The 24,511-nt window shown below is 38.5% G+C and overlaps 1 protein-coding gene across 1 annotated transcript in view; it reads right to left on the reverse strand.

Annotated features, from left to right (window-relative positions):
• Positions 1-24,511, reverse strand: part of LOC114461930 (inactive tyrosine-protein kinase transmembrane receptor ROR1-like) — a 55,228-nt gene that overhangs the window by 25,230 nt on the left and 5,487 nt on the right. The window contains exons 2-3 of the mRNA XM_028444431.1: positions 18,158-18,448; positions 18,028-18,061 (exon numbers count right to left, since the gene is read on the reverse strand). Coding sequence (XP_028300232.1) covers positions 18,028-18,061; positions 18,158-18,419 — 296 coding nt within the window. The 5' untranslated portion in view covers positions 18,420-18,448. The remainder of the gene's footprint in view (positions 1-18,027; positions 18,062-18,157; positions 18,449-24,511) is intronic.

Raw genomic sequence — 24,511 nt, forward strand, 5'->3', positions numbered from 1 at the left:
GTCTTCTCCTACTTCACGGTTCTACTCGGACTCTTTGAAAGTAGTGGATTACCATCGATAAAACACTACCTTTGATTTTCTTTAAAGCCGCTTGAAACATTAATCAGATAAACAAATAAAGACAATCTATGCCTCATAGATCAATAAACCAATGATCATTTGATCAGAAAAAAGACGATAAAGGTTGAAATTGTCACTCAAAAGTTCACTTTGATCTTCGCTGTCGGAAAGGTTTTGCGCATTGCATTGTGGGATGTTAAGTCCCATAACAAACACATAGAAGTGTTATCATTACCAGTACTTTATTCTTACAGTGATTTATGGTATTTTCACAGACTAAAAGTTGTGGAAAACAATGCTCAAAGTTATTTTTTGGAGGGGGGATAACTTTACATGGAAATAGCTTCATGTACATTTTGTTTGTTTTGTGTAGTTTCTCCAGGTCTAGTCATGTTTACGATAAACTCTGGACTAACTACTGTATTTCTATGTATACTTTGTGCCTGGTTTTGTGTCTTTTTCTGTCTTACTGTTTGACATGTAAAATGTTAAAGCTCATACATGAAGTTATAAAAAAAAAAAAAGAATAAAGGAGAAACAGTTTTATGCATCTGTCTAAGGGACTCCACTCCCCACAATGCAATGCACAAAACCTTTCCAAAAATGTCAATAACCTTTTACATTTTTTCTTTCTCTCGAGCACACAATCTTTGATTTATTGATCTATGAGGCCTACACTCTGTCTTTGTCTAAAAATACATTGTATTGTCGTCTCCAGCAGCTGTAACGGTCTAACAGTCCCTGGGACGGGACCCCAAGTGTCAGCGGTGAGAACAGATCCTTCGACTTACACTGAGAAAGACGGTCAACATTTCTAGCACACGATCTATCTTCTGAGAGCCAACATCATTAAAAAGCAGGCAGCACATGCCTCCCAGATACAGAGGCTGGTGTTTGATGTGAAAGAATGTGACGTGAGACCCACACTGGCTGGAAGTGGAAGACGCTCAGCAGCTTTAATAACAGGGTTAACACGTAGCAATTCAACAAGCAGGAAAGGACCCCAACATCAATCCCCTCACTCCTCACAAAAGCCCTGACCCAGTGACATCATCCTCCCAAAGGACTGCAGGGGATTGGGCGGGCCATGTCGGGGGAAGGGCTTAGGGGGAGTGAGGACGTCAATCAGCCTGTCAATTAGGAGGATATAGGAGGCAAGATGTGTCCTAAAACCCCAACATAAACCCAGTGGTGTTTAGACAGACACACAAACAAATGGAACACAGGGGTCAGGAAGCAAAGGAGAGTGACTCCTCAGGAGGAGGGTGGGGAGCTTTTGTTTGACTCAAGTGAAAGTGAAGAGTTATGATAGAAAACTAAACCGAGGCAAAGATACAGACCAAAAGAGGTCAACGTAGGGCTGGGCAAAAAGATCAAATTTCTAGATAAAAACGATTTTTAATTTGCAAATTCGAGTTTAAAAAAATAAATAAAAAAATTCACCACAGCCTTTTCTGACTTTTTTCCTTGTGGGTTACCGTAGCGCGATGTGAGCCAGCATGTGTTTACCCTTTGAGTAGCTATATGTGTGCCACAGGCATGTATAATTTTGTATTTGCACTATGCTGAGATGCTAAGGGAAGAGTTTATTATTGTAACGTTATAAAATATGTAGCTTAAAAAAATTTAAGCTACTGTGAAGTTGCTGTTGCACTTTTTCCTAAACCTGTGTTAAAGCTTGAAATTGATGAATGACAGAGCGTTATTTACTTTTTATTTTTGGATTGTTCTATGCATTTTAACTCTTGAGGACAATCACAGCAATAAAGTTGCACTTTTGACAATATATCTGATATCTGCAGTCATTTTTAAGTGCATTGGAAAAAAAAAAAATCGAAAATTGAATCAAAACTCAAATTTTTCCTTAAAAACAGAGATTTTTTTTAGGCCCTAGGTCAACGTCACACTTAAAGATAGAAGTGTAATATTAAAAATATTCTCAAGTAATACAACCATTTTTCCCAAATACCTACAGAATTATTTCAAGATTTGAGCATTTATAAATTTTGTTGGAATAGCTGGTGAGAATGTCTGAGGAGAAGTAAGTCTACAAACACACTAGTGGCTGTGTTTGAAATGGCACACTCTGTACTATACACTACAAACTCAATTAGTATTGCTGAAGTATACTTCGAAACCTCCCAAGATGCATTTCGAACCTACAACAATAAAAACCTTAAGCAAACTAAGGCTAAATATCTCTTAATTCGCAAAATTTTGAAAGTTCTGAAAGCATTTTAAGTGAGAAAGTGACCAAGTAGAACATCAACAAGTTGATCCATAAAACTTGTGGAAAACACATTTCACGTCAACATTTCGGAGATTTTCCGAAACCCTCCATTGTGCTACTGACAAAACTTCTGGTTAACTTCAAAACAAGAGCCCTATTTACAAAAGTGTTAAAGACAAGAAGACATGCTTTTGTTTTGATAAGGGAATGTTTGATTTTTATTTTGAAGCCGGTCCCAGGACGAGTTTACATTCTGCTCGCAATGCATCATGGGATGGTTGAGTATGACTAGTGTACCCACTGTGCATTCTTCAAAAATGTCCCGATACAGTATACATTCGGGTATTTATTGCATACTCAATATTTTCATACTATCTAATGTGAACGGACTACATACATACATTTTGACGTCAGACTTAGTGTGAGTAATACGTTAGTATGACATTTCCAACACAGCCTATGACAGTTTGTAGAGTGTAACAATTAAAACCAGCTTCATATCTGTGTGTTCCCACCCTGAAGCATTTTAACTTATAAATCATCTTCTTGTTTTTCATGTTAAGGGTTGGAAAAAAACAAACAAACATGGTTTTTATATGCTTTCTAAATAGTTTTCCTTTATCTGACTTCCTGCCACCCACAAACAGGAACACAAGAAAAGTAAGTTAAAGGGAAGTCAGCATGGCACCCACCCATTTATGAATAACAACAGGATTTTAGATGAGACACTTAAAGAAGACAGGAGGACACATGTCTTAGATGACTGACTACCGACGGCACTTGAGGGACAAGCAGCCACATGTTCAGACATGAGCGTGGCTTCCTGAGGAAAGTGGAGGAGTCCTTGATGAGACTGATAACAAGTGGTGTGTTGTGGGGACAGATGACTGTTTAACAGAAGCGCTCCGACAAAATCCCTCTTCAAACACCCTGCCTTTCAGAAGTGTCTCCAAAACACGAGAAGTAAACAAAAAGGGCTTAAAGTAGCACCACCTTCAAAAAGGCAGGACAAAGCCGTTAATCAGCTGCTGACACTTTGTAAGCTGTCGTCTAACAAACTCTTTCTGTATCTTTAGCGAAAATAACTCCAATGGAAAATCTGATTTCTGCTGTGCCATCGTCCTACGACTACATCCCTCTGATGACAAAATGAAACCCAGGTTTTAGAGAAACTGATGACTTTTCCTTAACTCAAAAAAATTCCCTTGAGAGACTTGCCATACGTGCAACACCCACATCTGATGGTGGAGTCCGGCGAAAGCAGGCATGTTGTCTAAAAGCTTATGGGAATTGTGTGCACGTGTTAAAGCTATTTCTCTGCTACATCAAAGCAGGAAAACCAACATGATGAATGGTACCAATTAGTCACAAATTAACAATTGATCTCAGCATAAAACAATGATGTGTGCCATATGCACACGTTTGTGAACAAAGATGTTTCAATAAATTGCTATTTAAAAACACTTGCCTATGCATTTAGAATATGTGTTCACGTATATAAAAGATGTTTTTATTCGTACTTTGCATTTCGTACAAAATTACAAGTTAGAGCTGCTCTAACTGAGCCATATTGTGGCCAACCACGAAGACACTTAGTCATACTGATGCACAGTGTTGGGAACGTTACTTTAAAAAGTAATTAGTTATAGTTACTCACTACTTGTTCCAAAAAGTAACTGAGTTAGTAACTGAATTACTCTATAATAAAAGTAATTCATTACCAAGGAAAGTAACTATTTGAGTTACTGTTGAAAAAAAAAAAAAGTGGCTATATGTCAAAGAATTCAGATTTTTTAGATTCATTAAATTTGAGTTGCTTACAACAAATGTGGACAAAGTCTTCTCTCCTGGATATAATGAACACTTCACATACACGTTCTTGCCTTTGACCACAATTAATTTGAAGTAGTGTTTGTATCGTCACCTTAAAAATGACAACTTTTCATCAGACTGCTCCACGCTCGCCATCTCTGCTGCTTCATCCAATCTGCTCTGTGTGTGTGTGTGTGTGTGTGTGTGTGTGTGTGTGTGTGTGTGTGTGTGTGTGTGTGTGTGTGTGTGTGTGTGTGTGTGTGTGTGCTGGCACATGAGTAAAAACACTGGCTCTGATTGGCTACCATGAAACATGATGCCGCCTAAGCCAATCATAATCGCTCACCTTGTTTCTAACCCACCTCCTCACTACAGCTGAGTAAGAAGCCAGGGATGCTTTCGAATAACATTTTATTTAATCAATGCATGCAACGCACCGCATTTAACGTTCAGTAACGATAACGGCGTTGTAACGGCGTAAAAAGTAATTGGTTAGATTACCCCGTTACTGAAAAACAAACGCTGTTCCCTAACGCCGTTATTTTAAACGCCGTCATTCCAAACACTGCTGATGCAACACAAAAGTGTCTCATGCTGGCGCACATTCACACACTGCAACCATACCAGGATGGTAATAAGTTCTGCTTAATTGTGTGATGCACTGTTCACAAACGAGCACTACAAACACTCGACTCACATAAATAGAAATACAAGAAAATAACTTTCCTTCGATAAGTGTCATGGTAGGCAGACCATTAATGCAAGCTTTTTTATTGGTAGTTTCTGTGGCGCTATGTTCCAAATGGCAAACTCCATCTTATGCACTACAAACATACTATCTACTGTATACCATAAGTATGGTTAGGAGGATTAGGATGTCGACCATTCCCACTGAAGTATAGTTCCAAGTTTCCCAAGATGCATTTTGAACCTACAACAGTAAAAACCTGAATCACACTGAAGCTAAATATCTCCATTGATTCTCCTCCTTTGAAAGTTCTGAAAACATTTTAAGTGAGAAAGTGACCAAGTAGAATATCAACACATGGTCATTTGATCCATAAAACTCGTGGAAACACATTTCATGCTGATATTTTGGAGATCCTCCATTGTGCTACTGACAAAACTTCCACCTAACTTTAAAACAAGAGCCCTATTTACAAAAGTGTAAAAAACTGATGGAAGACAAGAAGAGAAGCTTTTGTTTTGAAAAGGGGATGTTTGACTTTTAGCTTGAAGCTGGTCCCAAGACGATTTTACGTTTTGCTTGCAATACATCATGGGACGGTTGAGTATGACTAGTTTGTCATACTTAAAAACTGTCCCGATATAGTATACATTTGGGTATTTCTCGCGTACTCAATCTTTCCAGACTATCTAATGTGAACTCACTACAAACTAATTTTGACGTCACACTTTGTACGAGTTGTACATTCTATCACTTTATCGCTTTTTTTTCCTGCTGCTTTTCTGCACTACATTCTCTGGAAGCCTCCAGGACTTGCTAGGCTAACTAATATTTGGGGTTTGCTAAGGAAGTTGCTTGTTAAAAGAGAAAAGGCTGCGTGTGAGCTCATAAAAATTCAGCTAAAATCCCAAATTCATTCATTTAATTAACCTGTGAAATGTTGCAAATGAATTTCAAACAAAGTTAGGTATACTTTTGCGAAATATTTTCATCATTGTTTCTGCATTTAGGATAATGACAAATGAGCTCTCTCCTGCATGTGCCGAAGAGAAAAACCTGTTGGTGCGTTTCCTAAACACATGATTTATTATTGTATAATACAATCATCACCTAAGGGTCTCAGGCTGACATAAAAAATGCTTATATGTCCATCAATCTATCCACTTATCATCAAACAAACCAAAAGTCAAATCCATTAGTTGTGGAATCTAATTGATTACAAGCATTACAATGGATCAAAAAAAGGTCAATACTAATCCATGTCAGGATCAAACATCTATGATGATGGTGTTAATATTATTAATCCCTAAAAAAATCAAATGACTGCTCCTGGAAGGATTCAGAGCCACACTAAGGACAAATGTCTCTATTCATAAGACGTCTCAAAGTTCACAATGTCCCCCTCTGTTTCTCTTACTCCAACTTTAACATCGAAAGAGAAGAAAGAGCACTTTCTGTGCATACATGTCGGCATGTTGTCTTTTGTGTGTATGTGTCCGTGTGCGTTTAAGAGGGTGTTAGAGGAAAAAAGAAATGTGTGTGCGTGTGTTCATGGTAAGTAAAGGGCAGAGTTCAGGGAAACCCCACATAGTCTATTAAGGCCTTTTAACCCTAAGGGAGAAACATGTTCAGAAAAAGACCCACAAAAACATACCAGACACAGAGACAAACAGACATTAAGACACACACACACACACACAGATTTTACCAGACCTGACCTTGACCAGACCTGCCAACGGGACCGTCAACAGACAGACACAAGGGAACCTGGGAAACAGGAAACCGGAAGCTGGCCTTGTCCAAGCTGTGAGTGAAAGCTGTGGTACAGAGTAGGTTGTGTATGATGGTAAAGAGCTCAAAGGTGGACTTACACCCTTAGAAATACCCAATAACATAAGCGGTTTTAATGGTTAAACCTGCCCACACATCCCAGCGGTGCCCCACTGTGTGTCGCCCCGTGTGCGTGCGTGTTCTGGGCAGCGTTTAGCAGGAGAGGGGTATCTGCTGGTGGGAGTGGGGCAGCAGGATCTCTGGTTTCAAACAGTGCCAGTGCCCTGGGACCAGACTGTGTCAAAGGGCCAGTCCCTGATGAGCCATATTAGCGCCATGATCCCCAATCAATCAACACTGAGCTAAAAAGAATCAACAACAAGATGGCAATTAAGTCCCGGTGAGGTCTTAACTCAACATATGTGTGAGATAGAGTTAGGCGCTGCGACTACGTACTGTTGTCTGAGTGTATTAAGTAGAGCTTGGGGGGCGGGACTGTCTGTGGGTACAAACCCCATCTACTCCAGACATGTAAGGTAAAGGCCAGCGGTGAAAAACGCTCCAAGTGGTATGCCTCAGTGGTTCATACACCATATTAACATCGGAGAGTATGCAGAAATATGTGCCAGGAAAGCTTCATCACTTCATTTTCCATGTTTTAGATAAGCATTTGGGGATGCTGCAAATCATACTCTTAGTTCAACCAAAGCTTGAGAAAAGTCTGAAAGGATGTTGTTGGCAGCCAAAAAATGTTGAAGATTCAGAGTCGGGAACACGCTTTCTGAACCGGATCCCGAGATTCCCAAGGATTTAAATACATTTTGATCACAAAAAGAGCTCAAGTGGGTCAACACATGGCAGAGGAAAAGTGCATCTAGGGACTGAGTGGGCCTGTCATCCCCTCAGTCTGAATGGGTGTGAGGCTTGTGGTGTGGTGCAAATCATCATCGGGCCTGGCTAGCATCACAAAACCACTGCAGTGTTGACACTGGCAATGAGGTGAGTGGGAGTAAAACCAAAGTCCTGAGCGTCCCGTTGGCTCATGGTACAAAACGTTGGGAGGCTATTGTGTCCAGACAGGCTTTGCTGTGGGCTCCAGAATCATTGAGTACGACTGGGTTCCAATGAGTGGTCTTGGACTCTTAACTACATTTCTATCCTACTTAGGTTTCTATCATTGAGGTAATAAAGCTAAATCTTAACCATGCAAGCCCAAAACTGGAATTTTCCATGGAAGCAATTATCTATGCTTAAAAAACGTTCAAGATAAATCCTTTTTATTACAACCTTCATCATCATTCAATAAGAATAGAGCCAATGTATTAACACTTTCAAAGATTGTGCATATTGTACAACACCCATTCATCAATACTCATACATTCAGTCTATGCACGCTGTGTAAGTGTAAGATGGTGAAAATGCACGACCAAAACAGAGCAGCCAGTAAAGCTAAGAAATGGGACTTTTTAGATTCAAGAGGACAAACACAATCATGTTATAGTGAAAACCATGTCACTGAGACAGTAGAATGAAGCTGGCTGGGTGCCTGCAGCTCTAGATCTTAAGTGGGGTACACACAAAGATAATCAGGTGGTTTTTGTCACAATTTTTCCCCTTCCATATCAAGAACAGCAAAAGGCTGATTGTATTATGTTTTATAGAATTAGTTCTGAGGTGTTAAGAATGAATTTGCCCCGATAATCGGCTCTGAAACGGGTTGGGGGCAACAATCGTAAATATTTAACATGCTCAATAATTACGTCAATAAACTCCTCGTGTGTAGAGAAAGCCAACGCCTATCGACTCATGACTAGGGTTGGGCATCTGAAAGTTAATACCGGGGCATCGGCATAGACTGGCCCCAGTATTAACGTTCAGATTCCGATTCCAAGTAGGAGGTCAGAAATTCCCAGAGTTCCGAGTTGCTTGGAACACAGCATTAGATCTCATTTGATCATGATCAAGAAGTGGGGCTTGGAGGAAGATCGTTGGTGGGACGGATTCACCCTGATTATTAGCAAATACTGTATGTTGGTACTTTAGTACCTCTTGAACTTGCATAAAACACCTAAAGCACATTCCTTTACACCGATTATGTAAGTCAGAGATCTCTGAGTAAATCAAACAGTAATTATAAAGACAGCAGGAGTACAAATCTTCAATACGAGCATAAAAAAGAGGGCAGAGACTTCAGGGCATATGTCCATTTATTTTGATTGCTTACATGTGTATTTGGGCTTCTAATGACTTTAAGCAAGCTTGAGCAGGCACGAGGAGAAACTAAGTGTGACATCTTCAAGTCATTACACATTGCTAAAGCAGCTTCCCTCAACTAATTTGTCAATCAACACACACGTGCCACTCTGGGCCTTACGTCGTCAAATCCCTCCCTCGCTTTTTTGGATTTCTTTGATGCCTATTGGCGGCTTAATTGGATTGCCGGTGGGCTGGAAGCAGCCCAGGCCTCGCAGTTGTTGTCACGTCAGCTTCGAGGTCAATTTAATCCAGTGTGATGACAGCTGGCTAATTACAAGGCCTTCCAAACTGTGATGGTTGGGTCCCTGCCACAGAGCAACATGGAACACACAGAAACGTAGACTTGCAAACACATGCACACAAGTCCGAACCAAGAGCAACACTCAATGTGCGAGTTTACTACGGTGCAGTGAAACACACCTGATTAGAGCAATTATTCTGTGTCATCGAGTTTCACCCAGCCAAGACCTTGACTAGCAAAGTGCTTGCAAACCCACACAATAGTCGTACTGTAAGTGAAAGTAAAGATACACAAGCACAGAAGGTGATCAAATAGAAGAAACGAATCATTCAAACTGTTGTTGAAGATATAAAGTTAAAAAAAACATGCAGCAGGAATCTGGACTTTGTAATCACCACCTTTGGTTTATTTAGCTCTACTGAGAGAAAAGAAGCACAGCAGAACGAAAGAATGAAAAAAAATAACAGCTATTTTTTGCAATTGCTTTCTTTGCCAGTGCTGAGAGGAAAGTGGCGGGGGGAAAATTTAAACAGCCCCGACAGCCAGAGTGTAGTGTTATTAATCTTTTCAAACAGAGAGAAAAGCTTTGTATTATAAACACAGACAGAGGCTGTGGCCGCCACAGGTCAGGTTGCATAAAGTCTGTTTATTGCTGCTGTCAGATTTAGACTTTCTATGCCAGGTAGCTTCAGAAAATAGAAAAAGCTATGGTTGCTTCAGTACATCTCAGAACGACACGGACAAAAGTTTAAGCTATAAACTAAGTTCAGTTAACACACGTAAGGGTTGGTTTCCAAGGCCATCATTACGGCTAAGCTTTCTGTTTAGCGACCAAATGCTAACTGTTAGCCAGCTTGTTGCTACAGTATTTAGCCAGGAGTTTGCAGCATTCGATTTTGTGCCTGTGGCCATAAAGTTCCCTATTATTACACTTTTTAATGTAAATAGCATCTAGGGTTACCAATAAATAATAAATATAGGTTTTTTTTAAAAAAATTTTTTTTTCCCCAAACTTTTTCTGATTGTGATCCCATTTTGAAAAAAAATTCTGGTGACCCAAAAGACTTTTTCTTTCTAGAATTAGTTTTTGATTATGTTTGATTTTTCAACAGAGTAGTCAGGATTAGGATTAGTAACAAGTTGTGCCAGCTCAGATATTTTTATACTGGATTTAATTTGAACTAGATTTTGTACTTCAGAAAGTGAAAGTATATCATACAGTTGTTTAAAATTGTTTTGTTTTAATTAAAAAAATAAAAAAAAATAAAACAACAAGTTCAGTTAAAAGGTTAAAAACACTGGTTTAGTGGGTAGTCTTTGTGCAAATTTAGTTAACAACTGTGATATGCCGACTTCAACATACTTAAAAAAAACAACATTTACTTAAACATAACTTATAATACAGTGATTCTAAACTAACAAACACAAGCCAAACTGCAGGGAAAAATAATTCAACGATCTATCAATAAAAATCGTTGGTCTTTTCTGCACAAGAGATTTCTTCAACCATGGACAATTCTACGTTGCTGCCAGCAGAGTTGGCAGAACAAACAGACTTCGCATACTTGCTCTAGACGAAGAAACAAAGAAAAAGCGTCACTTTCTGAGCAATGTCGTTTTTACAGAAGTGCTGACAGTAAATACACTCTGACAACAAACTATTTAACACAGTTCTCTAGAACTGTAAATAAAGATCGATTGATTACTTCTAACTCTCTCTCTCCCTCTTAGCAAGCTGCAGATCTATGCTAGCCTATATTACAGTGCTAAATATATACATACTTCTCACGGGCACTGCACTAGTAATACCAATAAATGAAAATAAGTAGCAGTTCTTAGCAAAGATAATACAGAATAGTATTGAGTATAGAAAGGCAGGCACTATAGAAACTAACTTGAGATAACTGTAAGCTGGCTCTAGTATTAAAACATATATACTATAGCATATAAATACAACAGGCTAAAAAAGCTTAAAGAAACACAGTGTCATTGGCTAGACTTTACAGCAATCGCTCTAGGATGTGAATTAAGACATCTTATTGCTGTAAATGAAAGAATTGAACTTAAAATACGATAATGTAACACGTGTTAGTCTGATACGGCTGTGATTAAAGGTCTAGCGTGGCTGTTCCAATGTGGGCAGTTAGCATGACGGCCCATGTTTGGATTTATTAACTCTCCCTGATCTGTGCTCATAACTAAAGCATATCCTGTCTTAGTGACGCTGACCCTGCCCAGCCCTGGAATCAAAGAAAAACATGCACCAAGGAGTGTTAATGGTACCATCCTCCTCCAACCCTGCTAACAGTGTTTTTCTTTCCCTCACTCTACCCACATTACCTTTTTTCCTCTGGTGAATGAAGGGAATAAAGCGGCAAAGTGAGAATGTATGGGGGTCGACTCATGACAGGCAGAGACCAGAGAGAGATCATATAGAAGGAGCTTTGCGTTACTATTCATACATTGAATGCTGATTTTATAGAAAAGTATAAAAGGGCGAAACATTCAAACCCTGGATTTAGAATGTCTCAGTGTGCTGTAATCCATTCATGTCTTTCTTGAATGTTTCGTTTCAGTAATAAGTTACACATCGGATTTTCGCTAGTTTTTTTTAATGTCAAACATAGAATAGAAGATTGGTACAAAACAACATATACAATCAATTTATTGAAGATTGAAAGCCTTCTTATGCATGCACTGGAGCAAAGCTAAACTGGACAGGAACTTAAATATACTGTTTGGGTTTAAAACCAAGAGAACCAGCCTGTCATTGCCCGATCCCGTTAGATCTCGGAAGCTAAGCAGGTCTGGGCCTGGTTAGTAGTTGGATGGGAGACCACTGAGAATTCCAGGTGTCGCAGTGGGTGGCAGTCACATTGGTATCTGTCATCGTGTCCCTGGGCAAGGCACTTCACCCACATTGCCTAGTATGAATGTAGTGTGTGTGTGTTATAAAACTGAAGCATTATTATTATTATTATTAATAAAGTACAGAGACCTTTAAAAAACATCCCAGAAAGAGTACATAGACTACAGAGAAGTGCAAAGGATTGTGGGAAATGTAGGATTTCACTGGAAAGTACTAAGTGGCAGGTTCCACGTCTTGCAGTCAGTGTGAGGATCGGGCTATATATTTTCATCCGCGTACAATCAGACCCGACAGGCATTCACATATTTGTATCCGAGCCTGACCCAAAACCGACAGTTAAAAGCACATTTTTTCCACATACAAACGATATATTTATGGTTTTCTTTTAGTGGTAAGCTGTTAATTTCAACAGAACTGATCAGCGTACAGGGAAACAAGCAAACTTCCAACATAAACAGGCACGGAGGAGACCCAGTACATCTATTTACATGATCCAGGTATGAAAACTAAGGATAATCAATGTCATTGTGCAGAAAAAGGATAGTATCAATAGTGGATTGCTTCAACTCTGTCCTCCTCTGCTCCATGGTCCTGCCTGCATCGCTAAGCTGCTCTAACTGCTACAGCTGCTGCAGCAGAAATGCCAAGAATGGTGCACGCAAGGACACTATGTGACCAAACCTGACCCTAACCCAACCAATCCCATCTAAATATCTGTATCTGTCTGAACGTGCTTTGGTCGGGTGCCGTCAAGCTTTGGTTTGGAATCCATCCTCTATTTGCAGTTAACAGCCATGTTAACTAGGGGTGGGGGAAAAAAATCGATTCACATAACAATCGAGATTCTAATCAGCCACAATTTTGAATCAATTCAACCTCAAAAATCTATTTTTTTTTTTCAAGAGAAACTATGATTCAGAAGATCCGCTTAAAGTCTTTACTCAGGAAACACTCTAAACTGAACAAACAAAAACATATTAGTGTTCTCACAAATAGAAAATACCACTATACAAAAAGTCTGCTAGCTTCATGCTAACGTCGATGGGAAAACCCATGTATATGCTCATGTTAACATTTACCGCGATCGGCAGTGATTAATGTAACACACCGTTTATGCTGAACTTTCACAAACACAGTCTTAGGAGTGTTATCAAGTATTAACTTAAACATACTCACAAGCATATGTTTTTTCAAGCCAAAAATACAAGAACTTAGTTTGTAGAGACCAGTAGGCCATGGGCTTTCAAGATGGTGACTTCAGACTACTACGGCAACAGTGTTGGGCCAAAACACACAAACTCACCCAGACCTTTACAGTCTATGACACAATCTCAACAGGAAACAACAGTTTCCTTACAATGTAGTACATAAACAGCACGAGGAGTGTGTGTTTTTTAAATTTTTTTAGCATGAATAAATGTTACCTTTTGTCTTAAGTTTTTCTTGGTGTGATTACATCATTGGAGTCAGTTTATTTACAATTGTCTTATACAAACTGTATTGTTCTGATGCCATAATTTGCCTTAACACACTATGCATTGCATCAATTTTGAATCGAATGGTGACCCTAAGAATCGAATCGAATCGTGAGACGCCCAAAGATTGACATCCCTATTGTTGAACAGCGGGTAAATAAATAACCGTGTCACAGTATCAGCTGTGAAGAGTTGACGCGCACTCCCACACCGGCTTGGCTGATGACTGCAGTTACAGTAACGGCTATCGTGTCACTATGGAGTCTTAGTTCTTGATGATGCACTATGCTTCTTTAATATGCTGTATTTTGTCCAAGCACTTCAACAAACAGGAACCTGAAGATAGTGGCAAAATGAACGATTATGTGGAAGAAGGTTTGTCATTTTTGGATAATAACTGGAAAAACCGAACCCTCTTCCTTGATTAGCTTGTGAGATTGATACAAAGCCGTTGCTGTGAAAATAAATAATTTCACACAGATTGCAAAGCAAAACACCACCTGTCATAGAGTAGAGGTTTTGTTGCTTGAACAGCTGCATTATGAGGTAAGCGGGCACAGGTCATGGTGTGTCATCATTAGGTGACCTTGTCTTTTTGACGACTGCCACATTGACTTTACAGCTAATGAGTCGGCCGTGACACTAATGATGAGCAGCAGCGACCGTCAGCCCAGCACCACCGCAGCACCGCTACTTGTCAAAGGAGGCCCCTGTCTGTTTAAGTGTAAGCTGTAATGACTGTAATGACCCCAGAGTTCATGCTGCTCTCTGCTCGACTTAAACATTTTTCTGCAACAAGTTGTCAGCGGGAGAGAAAAAAGAGAGAGAACTGAGGGAGTCGTTACATTTGAACGAGTGTTTAAATACTCGACTGAAGCTGCAGAAAAGGCTGACATTGAACGTGTCGGAACATTTACTTAAGCACCAGTATTCACACAGATCACATAAGGAGTTTAAATCAGTCACTGGTTGCCGGGGTTGGGGTCAATTACATTTTGATTCAATTACAATTTGATTATGATTACAGTGACCAGCATTTTTTCCAATTACAATTAAATCAAAACCTCAGAAAGTCAATTACAATTACGCTCTCGATTACTAAAATTCAATTACAATTAAAGGTGCAGTCCGCAACTCTCAGATCCCTCTGTCCCCCTCCCTCCCCGCTGCTCTCTTGCCCTGCCTCCAAACTTTCCAAAGTCCCTCTCTCAGAGAAGCTAACAAGCTAACGTTAGCCCGACAGCAACATCACAGTAATATAACATGCTCTGTTAAAAGCATATAACTGCAACGCTTCTCTCTCTCTATGTGCACACACCTCAGCAACAGCAGCAGCAGCAGCAGCAACAACACAGTGTCACTTACAGCAGCCCATACAGAGGCTGCTGCGTGCACACAAACAACACATGCACTACAGAGTTCTAGTGTAACAATTACAAATCAAACATAATGTAAATCAAGCAGCAGTAACTACCTTTCAAGCAGAAAAGTCACCAATTCCATCTTCTACTCCGCCAGACCATACACTGTAAAAAAGATGGCGCTCTAGCTCTGGGAAAGGGGCGGGGACTGTGAGCAACAGCTGTCAGACCGACCATCAAACACAATCCTGGCTCTGATTGGTTCTTTTTGCTCGGTCGCGGTGCATTCTGGCAATCTGCCAAACGCTGCAGGAGCAGCAGGGGGAACTCAATGAGTCTGTTTTTTTCACACAAACTACTAGTTTGATGTAAAGCTGTCCTTACATAGTGACAGCTTTAGCAAATATGACAAAAAGTCACTTTTATAAGAGTTGCAGACTGCACCTTTAATGACAAATATTGATCCTGAAATAAATAACCTAATAAAAGCTAACCTTCCTCTTTTGTTAGCTTTATGTTAGCATCTCTTATGATAACGGGTCCTAAATCAGCTGTAAAAGACACTGAAAACAAATATCTATCATCTAATGTATTGCCTATCTATTGGTTACCTTGTTAGGCTTCCTAATCAATGAAAATATAGGTTTTAATAATTTTGGTGTTGGCATCTGAGCCTTTTTTGTGTCAGTATACCCCTAGATTTACGTTTTTTTTTTTTTTAGTAATTGTTAACGACATATGTGTAGAACTGTACATAGAACTGTAACATGGTTCCCCAGTTTTGTGTTAAATTGTATTTGACAATTTTCATAGAATTTTCAGGCCAATCACAATTTCATAGTCAGTTATCTGAACTCAATTACAATTTTATCACGATTATGACAGCAACAGATTTCTTTAAATTACATATACATCATAATTGTAATTAATTATCAATTACACAATTATAATTAGAATTGACCCCAACCCTGCTGGCCGCTATTGTCATTATTGGAGCTGAATTGGCGATGGGTGTATCAAAGCTACTAGAGATTACAATGGACATCTTGGTGTTTCCTTTAGGCTATGTACACACACACACACACACACACACACACACACACACACACACACACACACACACACACACACACACACACACACACACACACACACACACACACACACACACACACACACACACACACACACACACACACACACCACACACACAAGGCACCTGGAAACACTTTTTTTAAATTTCCTTATTAATAAAAAGGCCAAGTATTCTTTGGCATTTCATCAAGTCAATAAAAAAAAACACCCACTCCCCTTAATTAGTCCACTTAATAAATCTTCCTGCTGACAAGCTGTGACAGTACTCTTCAAAAACATGGTGAACAAACGGCAAAGCCAAAATCGGCCAAATTTCAGGAAAGGCAGGGATAAACTGTCCACTGCGAGTTATTTAAACAAAGACACTAAAAAGGTGAGTGTAAAAAGTTGCATGACAGAACCCAGATGTGGGTCATTTTTCATAATGGTTATTTCAGAGGCAATGTGCGTGATTATTTCCAGCTCACTGGCAGACAGAGCACACTCAATCCTACTTAAAATGACTTCATTACAACCTTGATTCCGATGAAAGTCTCCATTCTGTCCCATCGCAAATTAAATCCGATGATTTCATTTAAAACTCGAGCCGCATGCTCTTCCTGATCCAAGTATAGGCTGCAAGTGAATTCAAATTACTGTAACTTTATACAAGTTATTAGTAACTGTGCAGATACTGTGTTTTCCACCCAACGACTCACATGATGCACAATCCAAATGTTGCTAAAAAAGAAAAGACATGCAGCTCATTTTCATTGTTCACAATTACATTATTGAATCAAACCACATCTGTTCCATAAATCCCAGTTTCAACCACGATTGCACATCAAAAACATCTCCATTGTTTTCCGCCTCTGAGCCGTAAACATGTTTTTTGGCTTCAGTAAACACGAGACATTTGTTTAGATGCATGAATTGAAATCTGATGTATGATTACAGTTAGTAATGAATCATCTGTTATTTAGTTTGGCTGTGATTACAGTCGATTGCTTTGTTTTATATCTTATGGAATTATGTTCATTAACTATCGATCACTTGCTTGCAGGGTTCCTACAGCGTCAGTCGAATTAAATTCAAGACTTTTTGAGACTTTTTATTGTCATTTGAAATATAATTGAACTTTGAACAACGTCACAGTAAAAACCATTGGGGGAAAACAAAATGCCACATTGATTACATAGGGTTAGGGTACATTTTTTCCAGTGTCTAGTGCAAACGTGCAACTGACAGCCCCCAAAGTAAACACACAAAATACAGAAAAAATAAAAAAAATTAAAAAAACAGACTAAAATAATTGAAATCACTCCAAAAACACACAAGATGACAACAAAAATAAGCAGAAATCTATAAATAATAATAAAAAAAACCATGTTAGTGTTTTGTATTTGGTTCCGCTGTCATGATTGTGCGATGTTAAGGTAAATTATACATTTTTTTAAAAAAATAAATAATGTTACCATTTATTTTGAAATGTGAGACTAATTACGATCATAAAATCATACTCGTGTTAAAATTCAAGACTTTTAAAACATTAATTTAAGTCATTTTAATGACAATCAAGGCCTTATTTTAGATTCATGAATTCAGTGCCTTTTAAGACTTTTTCAGTCTGTGCTTGATAAATAACTGAGGTGGAGAACTTTGTGGTTGTGGCAGCGTTTATAGTGACACGGCTATTTTAATCTTTGATGATGACTTTAATTTTTTGTGAAACAGAATTTCCACTAATAGGGAACGCGAGCCTGGTTTCTGGTTCCTTAATGTCACCCTACTGAGGATATGTTATTGCAGAAGCAAAACCGTTATTATAAAAAGATTACTCCAGTCAAACTACAGTCGTGTTTTTTTAAACATCTGGGCTTTTCCAGCTGACCACAAGCAGCACATCAGCAAAAAGCAGAGATAAAATATAAGTTAAATAACTGCCCTTCTATATTGAGCCCTAAGGAATCTTTCTTCCATTTAGGAAGAAAGATGCAAGAAACAGGGTTTATTTTGGGAAAAACGCAAGAACATTTTACTCAGCCTACATATTTATCATAATGTTTACAACAATTCATTATTCCCATGAGGTTTCTCATTTCCAAGCTACGCAGAAGTGTTGAAATGTGCTGCCTTGTGGTTAAAACCAACACACAGACAAGTAGAAAAATAGATTAAAGAAGCAACTTACGTTGGTCTTCCTGGCAGAGGCGTGGGAAGTGGATCTGGAAGAAAAAAAATGAAGGGAAAATATTTTTTCCTAAAACAACACATTAAAATATACAGTAAGATAATTCTTATTATTAAAGTGAATTCCTTACCAAATTTGACAAACAGCACGCCTGTAGTGGACACGGTGCCCTTAGTGTTGGTCGCCATGCACTGGAAGTAGCCCGTGTCAGTGGTGTCCAGGTTTCGAATGCGAAGGCGGGATCCATACGGCGTGGAGCGGTAGGAGACCCGTCGGGGCTCTTGCACGACGGGGGCGTCGTTCTTGAGCCAGCGCACCGTGGGCGGGGGGTTACCAGACACACGGCACAGAAGCTCGGCTGTGAGGCCCAGTGAGGTGGTGATGTTGTTCATTGGAGCTTCAAGGCGAATGAAAAAGGGACCTGGACGACACGCGTGAGATTAAATCATTAATGAACAATGAAAAATAAACGCTCAAGTTACAAAAAGCTGTTGAACACAATGAAGAGGCATTCCCTCAAGGGAGAAATGGAAAATAATAATAATATTTTGAATAACCGTTCTATATACCAGTGTCTATGATAAAACGCTATATAATATTGATGCATTATTATTATTATTATTATATTTCCGTTTGTTTTTTGTTGTTATTATTTACTAAGTACCTGAGTCACGACATGAATCGCTATGGCTAATTTAATGTAGCTTCACCGCTTCCTCAAGTTTCAGCTGAACTTGAGGACACCAGGTGTCTGATAATGAGTAACACCAAGTCCTCTCTCTGTCTACTGGGGTCTGATCGATCGGGCCAATTTCAGCATTCACTGATTGATCACGATCGGTCGATAGCATAGCCAATTAATTGGTCAGGTTTTAATATATAACCCATGTGTTATTCTATGGCTCTCTGCTGTGCTTTCTGGTATCATAAGATGACACTTTAGAATCAATAGTAAATACTAAATGACAACACTGGGAGAAGCCACTAGTTCAGGCAATTTTTGGATTTATCCATGTTTATTTGTTTATGATTTGAGCAACTTTATTTATTACTATTTTTTTTCATTGTATTCTACCCCGGACATTGTATTCTGTTTGCACAAGTTAGCCTTTTCTTATTTATCAGTGGCTTTACATTCTTTATGTTGACAGTGTTACTTATTAAAGCTCCCTATTTTAATTGATTAGTATTTCAATTTGCTATTTTCAATCATATTTTGGGTATTATCAGACATTTTGTTCATGTACAGTATATATTCTGTGTATATCATTTGTTTTTGTTACATATATCGGCCAATATATCAACTATCGACTGATATCAGCTTTTTAAAACCTTTTTTTTCCTCAACGGAGACAATAAAATAGTCTCCCAATCAGAAGCCAGCTCTCGACCTTTACTTCATTCATGCTGGCACACATCATAAACTGTATGGGGGTGAGAGTGTTGAGAAAACGTGTATCATTTTCACTGAATTTGATTTAAGGAGGCCAAGCATGTTTTTGAGAGGGCATGGCCCCCTCTTGCCCCTGCATACAGTTATTTATTTTTATTTATTTATTCAGTTTATTTCCGACATGGTTACGTTCACGTTTTTTACATTTTTTTTTTTTTTTTTTTTGTACTTGCAGAAAAAGGAGACGAGAGAAGCAGTTTGCTTATCTAGGTCCCGTCCCCTGTTTTGTACATCAAAAATTTACATGGGTTTACATGTCTCTCTGGTCAAACATTCTTAGGTTGTTCTGAACAGTCCTTTTTTGTGTAGGATTTATTCTCATCTGTAGTCAGTGTTGTCTTTTTTTTTATTTATTTTTTTTATTCCTTATTTCCTTTATATATTACAGTATATCCGGCCCTGCTAACTGCATCATTTCTGTGCAGAACACCAAACAAAACAAGATGTTGGAAGAAAGATGTGTTGCTCTAAGACTTAAACGTACAATTATTAAAAGATGCAAGTTCACTTACTGTAGTCTCCATTGTCATAACACTAATTTACTGTACCATCCACAGAGGTTTTTCTTGTTTATGTATAAAAGAATGAACACATGGCACATATGTTATACGTAAATACTAGAGTAATACTGTAAAATGGTGGGCTGAATATTTAAGTAAAAGACAACAGAGCCATACAGGTCAAGAAAGCTTAAAGAGGTAAATCTCCAAGTAAGAGTATAACATTGCACTGTAATAAATCTATCAAAATAGGAGGGGGGGGGGGGAATAGGCTGGAGGGCCACCTGAGAGTTTAATGTGCCGGAAAATCATTAGACTTGATGTTAGAAAACAAGCCTCCGGAAAATTCCCTCAAACCCAAAACCAAGCTGAGGGTTGCAGAAACTTTCCTGGTTACACCAACGGGCCAAGACAAACAACGACGAACCAAAGCAAGCAGGGTGACCAGGAGAGTGGCTGCGTGAAAGGAAACGTCTTCATACGGACATGCAACATGCAACACACACACGCACACACACTTATGGTAATTACTTCCAAATATTACCGTTTTCAAGAAAGCTGCAAAGAAGCTGCTTCTTAATGCATGGGACCAGTCAGACCAGTATGACTGATGGCTTGTGACTGAACCTGTGACCTATTGTTTACTGTGTGTAAATTATAGGCTGCAGCACACTTAGTTAGGTGAAATTTAAAAAAAAAACTTAACGTCCTCTTGTGGCTTTTGTTTGGCAACACTGTTATTACTTATAAAATACCTAATCCTATTGAGTGTCACATTACACAGATTTTAAAAGCATAAGTGCTTTACTTCCAAAAAAGTTATAGAAAAATATTTTTAAAAATGACTTTGTATGAATATGATTGTTTACCCAAGTAACTTTAGACTTTGGAATAATCAACATAAAGAATATAAGAATGTGCATACATTTTAAAAACTATGTAAACGCAGGTACAAACAATGACTCCAGCTATAAAGAATTAAATGACTGAATTTGTGCTTTGTACCTAATTTGGAAAGAACTTTCATATGTCACAGTTAAAGGTTTAGCTTTATGTTAAAACAATTAGGGATTATGTTGTGCTGAATACAAGGATTCTTTTTAGTTCAGGGGCCAAATACGGACCAGTTTGACCTGAGGTGGGCCGCAGACTATAGGTGGGGGAAAAAAAGAAAAATTTTCATTCACTATTTCAATTCACTTAAAAATGTTACAGCATTGTTTGTGAGAAATTGCACAATTTGTGACAGTTCTTTCCACATTTGCAATTAAAAATAAATGCATTCAAGTGATATAAACGAAGAAAAAATTCAAGCCCCTAAAAATATTGTAGAGTTTCATTAAATTGGTGAATTTGAGATAACTACAACTGGATTATTTGGTAATTCACACAATAATTCATGTTTTTTTTGTTGTCATTTTTACTTTCTCCCTTGGGCCGAATTGGATGCTCTAAAAGGCCATATTTGGTCCCCGGGCCATGAGTTTGACACGTGCGCTAATAGATCTAGCAACCTTGTGAAGATGTAAGTATGGACTCCTGCTGCAGATATGACAAGGTGATCGATCATGTGACTCATGGTCATACAAGCAAACATTCCTCAGCTGCATAAATGAACAGCAGATATTTTACTTAGTTCATTCAGCACAACTAATAGAGGTGTCCCGATCCAATAATGATATCAGATATCGGTCCGATATCAGCCACAAAATGAATATCGTATTTATTAAATTGTAGAATTCTGTAGATATTATGTAACCTTGCCTACAAGATGGATTCTGGTGTTCAGAAACACCAGAATCCATCTTGTTCTGCTCCAGCTCTTTCCCTTCGTAGCGCACCAAACCAGTTCCAACCAATCACGAGGCAGTGTTGTGGTTTAGGGCGGGATATCCAGGTGTGACAAAGGCAGAAGCGCTGAAGCAAAACTGGCGCATGCGCAGTTGTGGGGAGAGGAACTAGCTGGGCGACCGCTATTAGCATAGCTCAGAATCCAAATAGAAAGATGTTGATGCAGGAGGATGAACGTGTAAAAACTGCTATAAACTCAGCTTTAGACGAATCCAGTATTTTCTTTTTGAAAGAGCAACAGCGAGACGCGCTTTGTGCATTTTTGGACGGTAAAGACGTTGTAGAAGTGTCTCTGCGGCGCATGCTGCGTGTGATTGGCTAAAACAAATCATGATGGACAGGCGCTTCACCCAATCAGCTTCAAGCATTCTGTTCATGTCCCTCCCTGGTTCCGAAAGGATTTACCAGACACAGACCCAGATCGATGTGAAGAACTGGAGTTAGAGGGAGGGGCTACACATCAATCTGGCTCTTACCAGGTTAGATATTATGCTGAAGGTTAAAATGTTTGTAACCAACTGGTTAATAATAAATGGGTCAGTTTTAATCATACCTACTGTTGCTGACTATTGTTCTCTGTTTGAGTAACATCACTAGATCAAGCCTTTTCTAACATTCCACACTACAAAATAAGTAATAAAAGTATGTATGATTCGTGCCAATACTCATGACTGCAATATCAGTATCATATCGGAAGTGAAAAAGTTGTATTGGGACATCCCTAGCAACTAATAATTGTTGTTTGGATCATTCGTCTTCCTATTACCTGTTTAATAAGAATTGTCTTTAAGGTCAAATAACCAACCACTGCATGTCTTAAAAAACATGTTGACATGAACAGGGAACTGAGATTTTTCTCAGTGACAATTGGATATAGTTGAAAATTGTGAGTGATATATTGATAATAACCTGTGCATGATATTATGCAATGAGCCACACAAAACACACACAGCTCATCTAACATCTGAAGGATGTCTGTACAGGGTGCTGTATTCATCTAAATAGTAGAACACGTGGAGCTTGTTCATGCATAGTAATTATGTTGAATGTAAACACATCGCAAAGGTCAACAGGGAACTTTTGTCTACACATTACACTTTATATTCTGCCTGAAATACACCAATGAAACACTTGATTGCCTGAATGTTCTCGTTCAGTCTGTAAACAGTCCCACACTAACGTCCTCACTGGGAACCACAAGTATTCAGCCAGTCAGTCCCATCATCACCACCACATTGTTTAGGTAAAGTGAAATAAATGGATCATTGGTGTTGTATGTCTGCCAGGGTTGGGGTCAATTCTAATTGCAATTGCGTAACTGGTAATTGAATACTAACATGACGTAAATATAATTATAGTGGTAATTGAAAAAAAACTGTTGCTGTTGTAATCCTAAATGAATTGTAATTGAGTTCAGATAATTGACTTTGTAATTGTAACTTGCATTAACATAAACATTCTATAAAAAAAACTATAATTTGTAATTTCATTAAGCCCAAAACTGGGGAACCATGTTAGAGTTCTATGGCTTACAAACATATATAGTTAACAATTACTAATCATTTATAATTCATATCAAGTTTAAATGTCAGTTTCCTTTAGAATCATTTTACCATTTAAAATAATAATTATAATAATAATAAAAAATATATATATATATGGGTGTATACTGACACAAAAAAAAGGCTCAGACACCCACACCAAACATATAAATACCAATATTTTCATTTATTAGGAAGCCTAACAAGGTAACGAAAAGATGAAAAACCAATTGGATGATAGATCATATTTTTAGTGTATTATACAGCTGATTTCTATCATAAGAGATGCTAACAGAAGGCTAGCACAAGAGGATTGTTGGGTTTTATGGGCGTATTTGTTAAAGGCTCAGTAATTGTGATTAATTGAACTTCATTTAGTAATTGAGAATATATTTCTCATTGACTTTCAGAGGGAAAATAATAACTGTAATTAGAAAAATGCTGGCCAACGTAATCATAATTGAGTTGTAATTGAACATGGATAATTGAAGACGTGATTGTAATTTAAAAAGGTAATTGACCGCAACCCTTAAAAGAATGGTATGATGATGACAACAAAGCAGCAGAGGGCAGAAAAGAGAGGAGACCCAAGAGAAAAGTAGAAGAAGAGAAAATATAGGAAACAGTGTGTGTGTAACAAAAGCCCCTCCTTAAGGATTTATGTGGTGGCGACTGTTGTGGTGTTTGGAACTGAGGCCACATTGAAACTTAAACCTTCGTTGGACATTTTCAGTGCTTTTAATCTGAAGGTCAACTAAACAGCTCCCTTTCTGTGTTGACTGTGTTGTTTCACGGCCCTGAGCAGAGAAACGACTGCACATACATGCAACAAGACACTTAACATGACGTACATACTTTCCTTTTTAGGTGCAGTCACCATTTATTACTTCCACAAATTCAGTAGATTAAAATCAACTTCACGGACTTCCTCTAGTAGAAATACTTTCACGTCAAGTCAGTGAACACAAGTGTTTACAGCAGTGGTGATCATGTGTGGCTGCAACTATTAAATTAAACTAACGTCACAACTTGTTTTATTCTGGGCTACACTTAATATTTCAGGGCTCGGGCTGTTGTTTGCTTGGTGCTTAAGTTTTTAGAATCATTTTTCTGCAACACACTGAGGAGGATCAAAATGA

Source organism: Gouania willdenowi, chromosome 4, assembly GCF_900634775.1.
Source record: "Gouania willdenowi chromosome 4, fGouWil2.1, whole genome shotgun sequence".
NCBI classification, from domain to species: Eukaryota; Metazoa; Chordata; class Actinopteri; order Blenniiformes; family Gobiesocidae; genus Gouania; species Gouania willdenowi.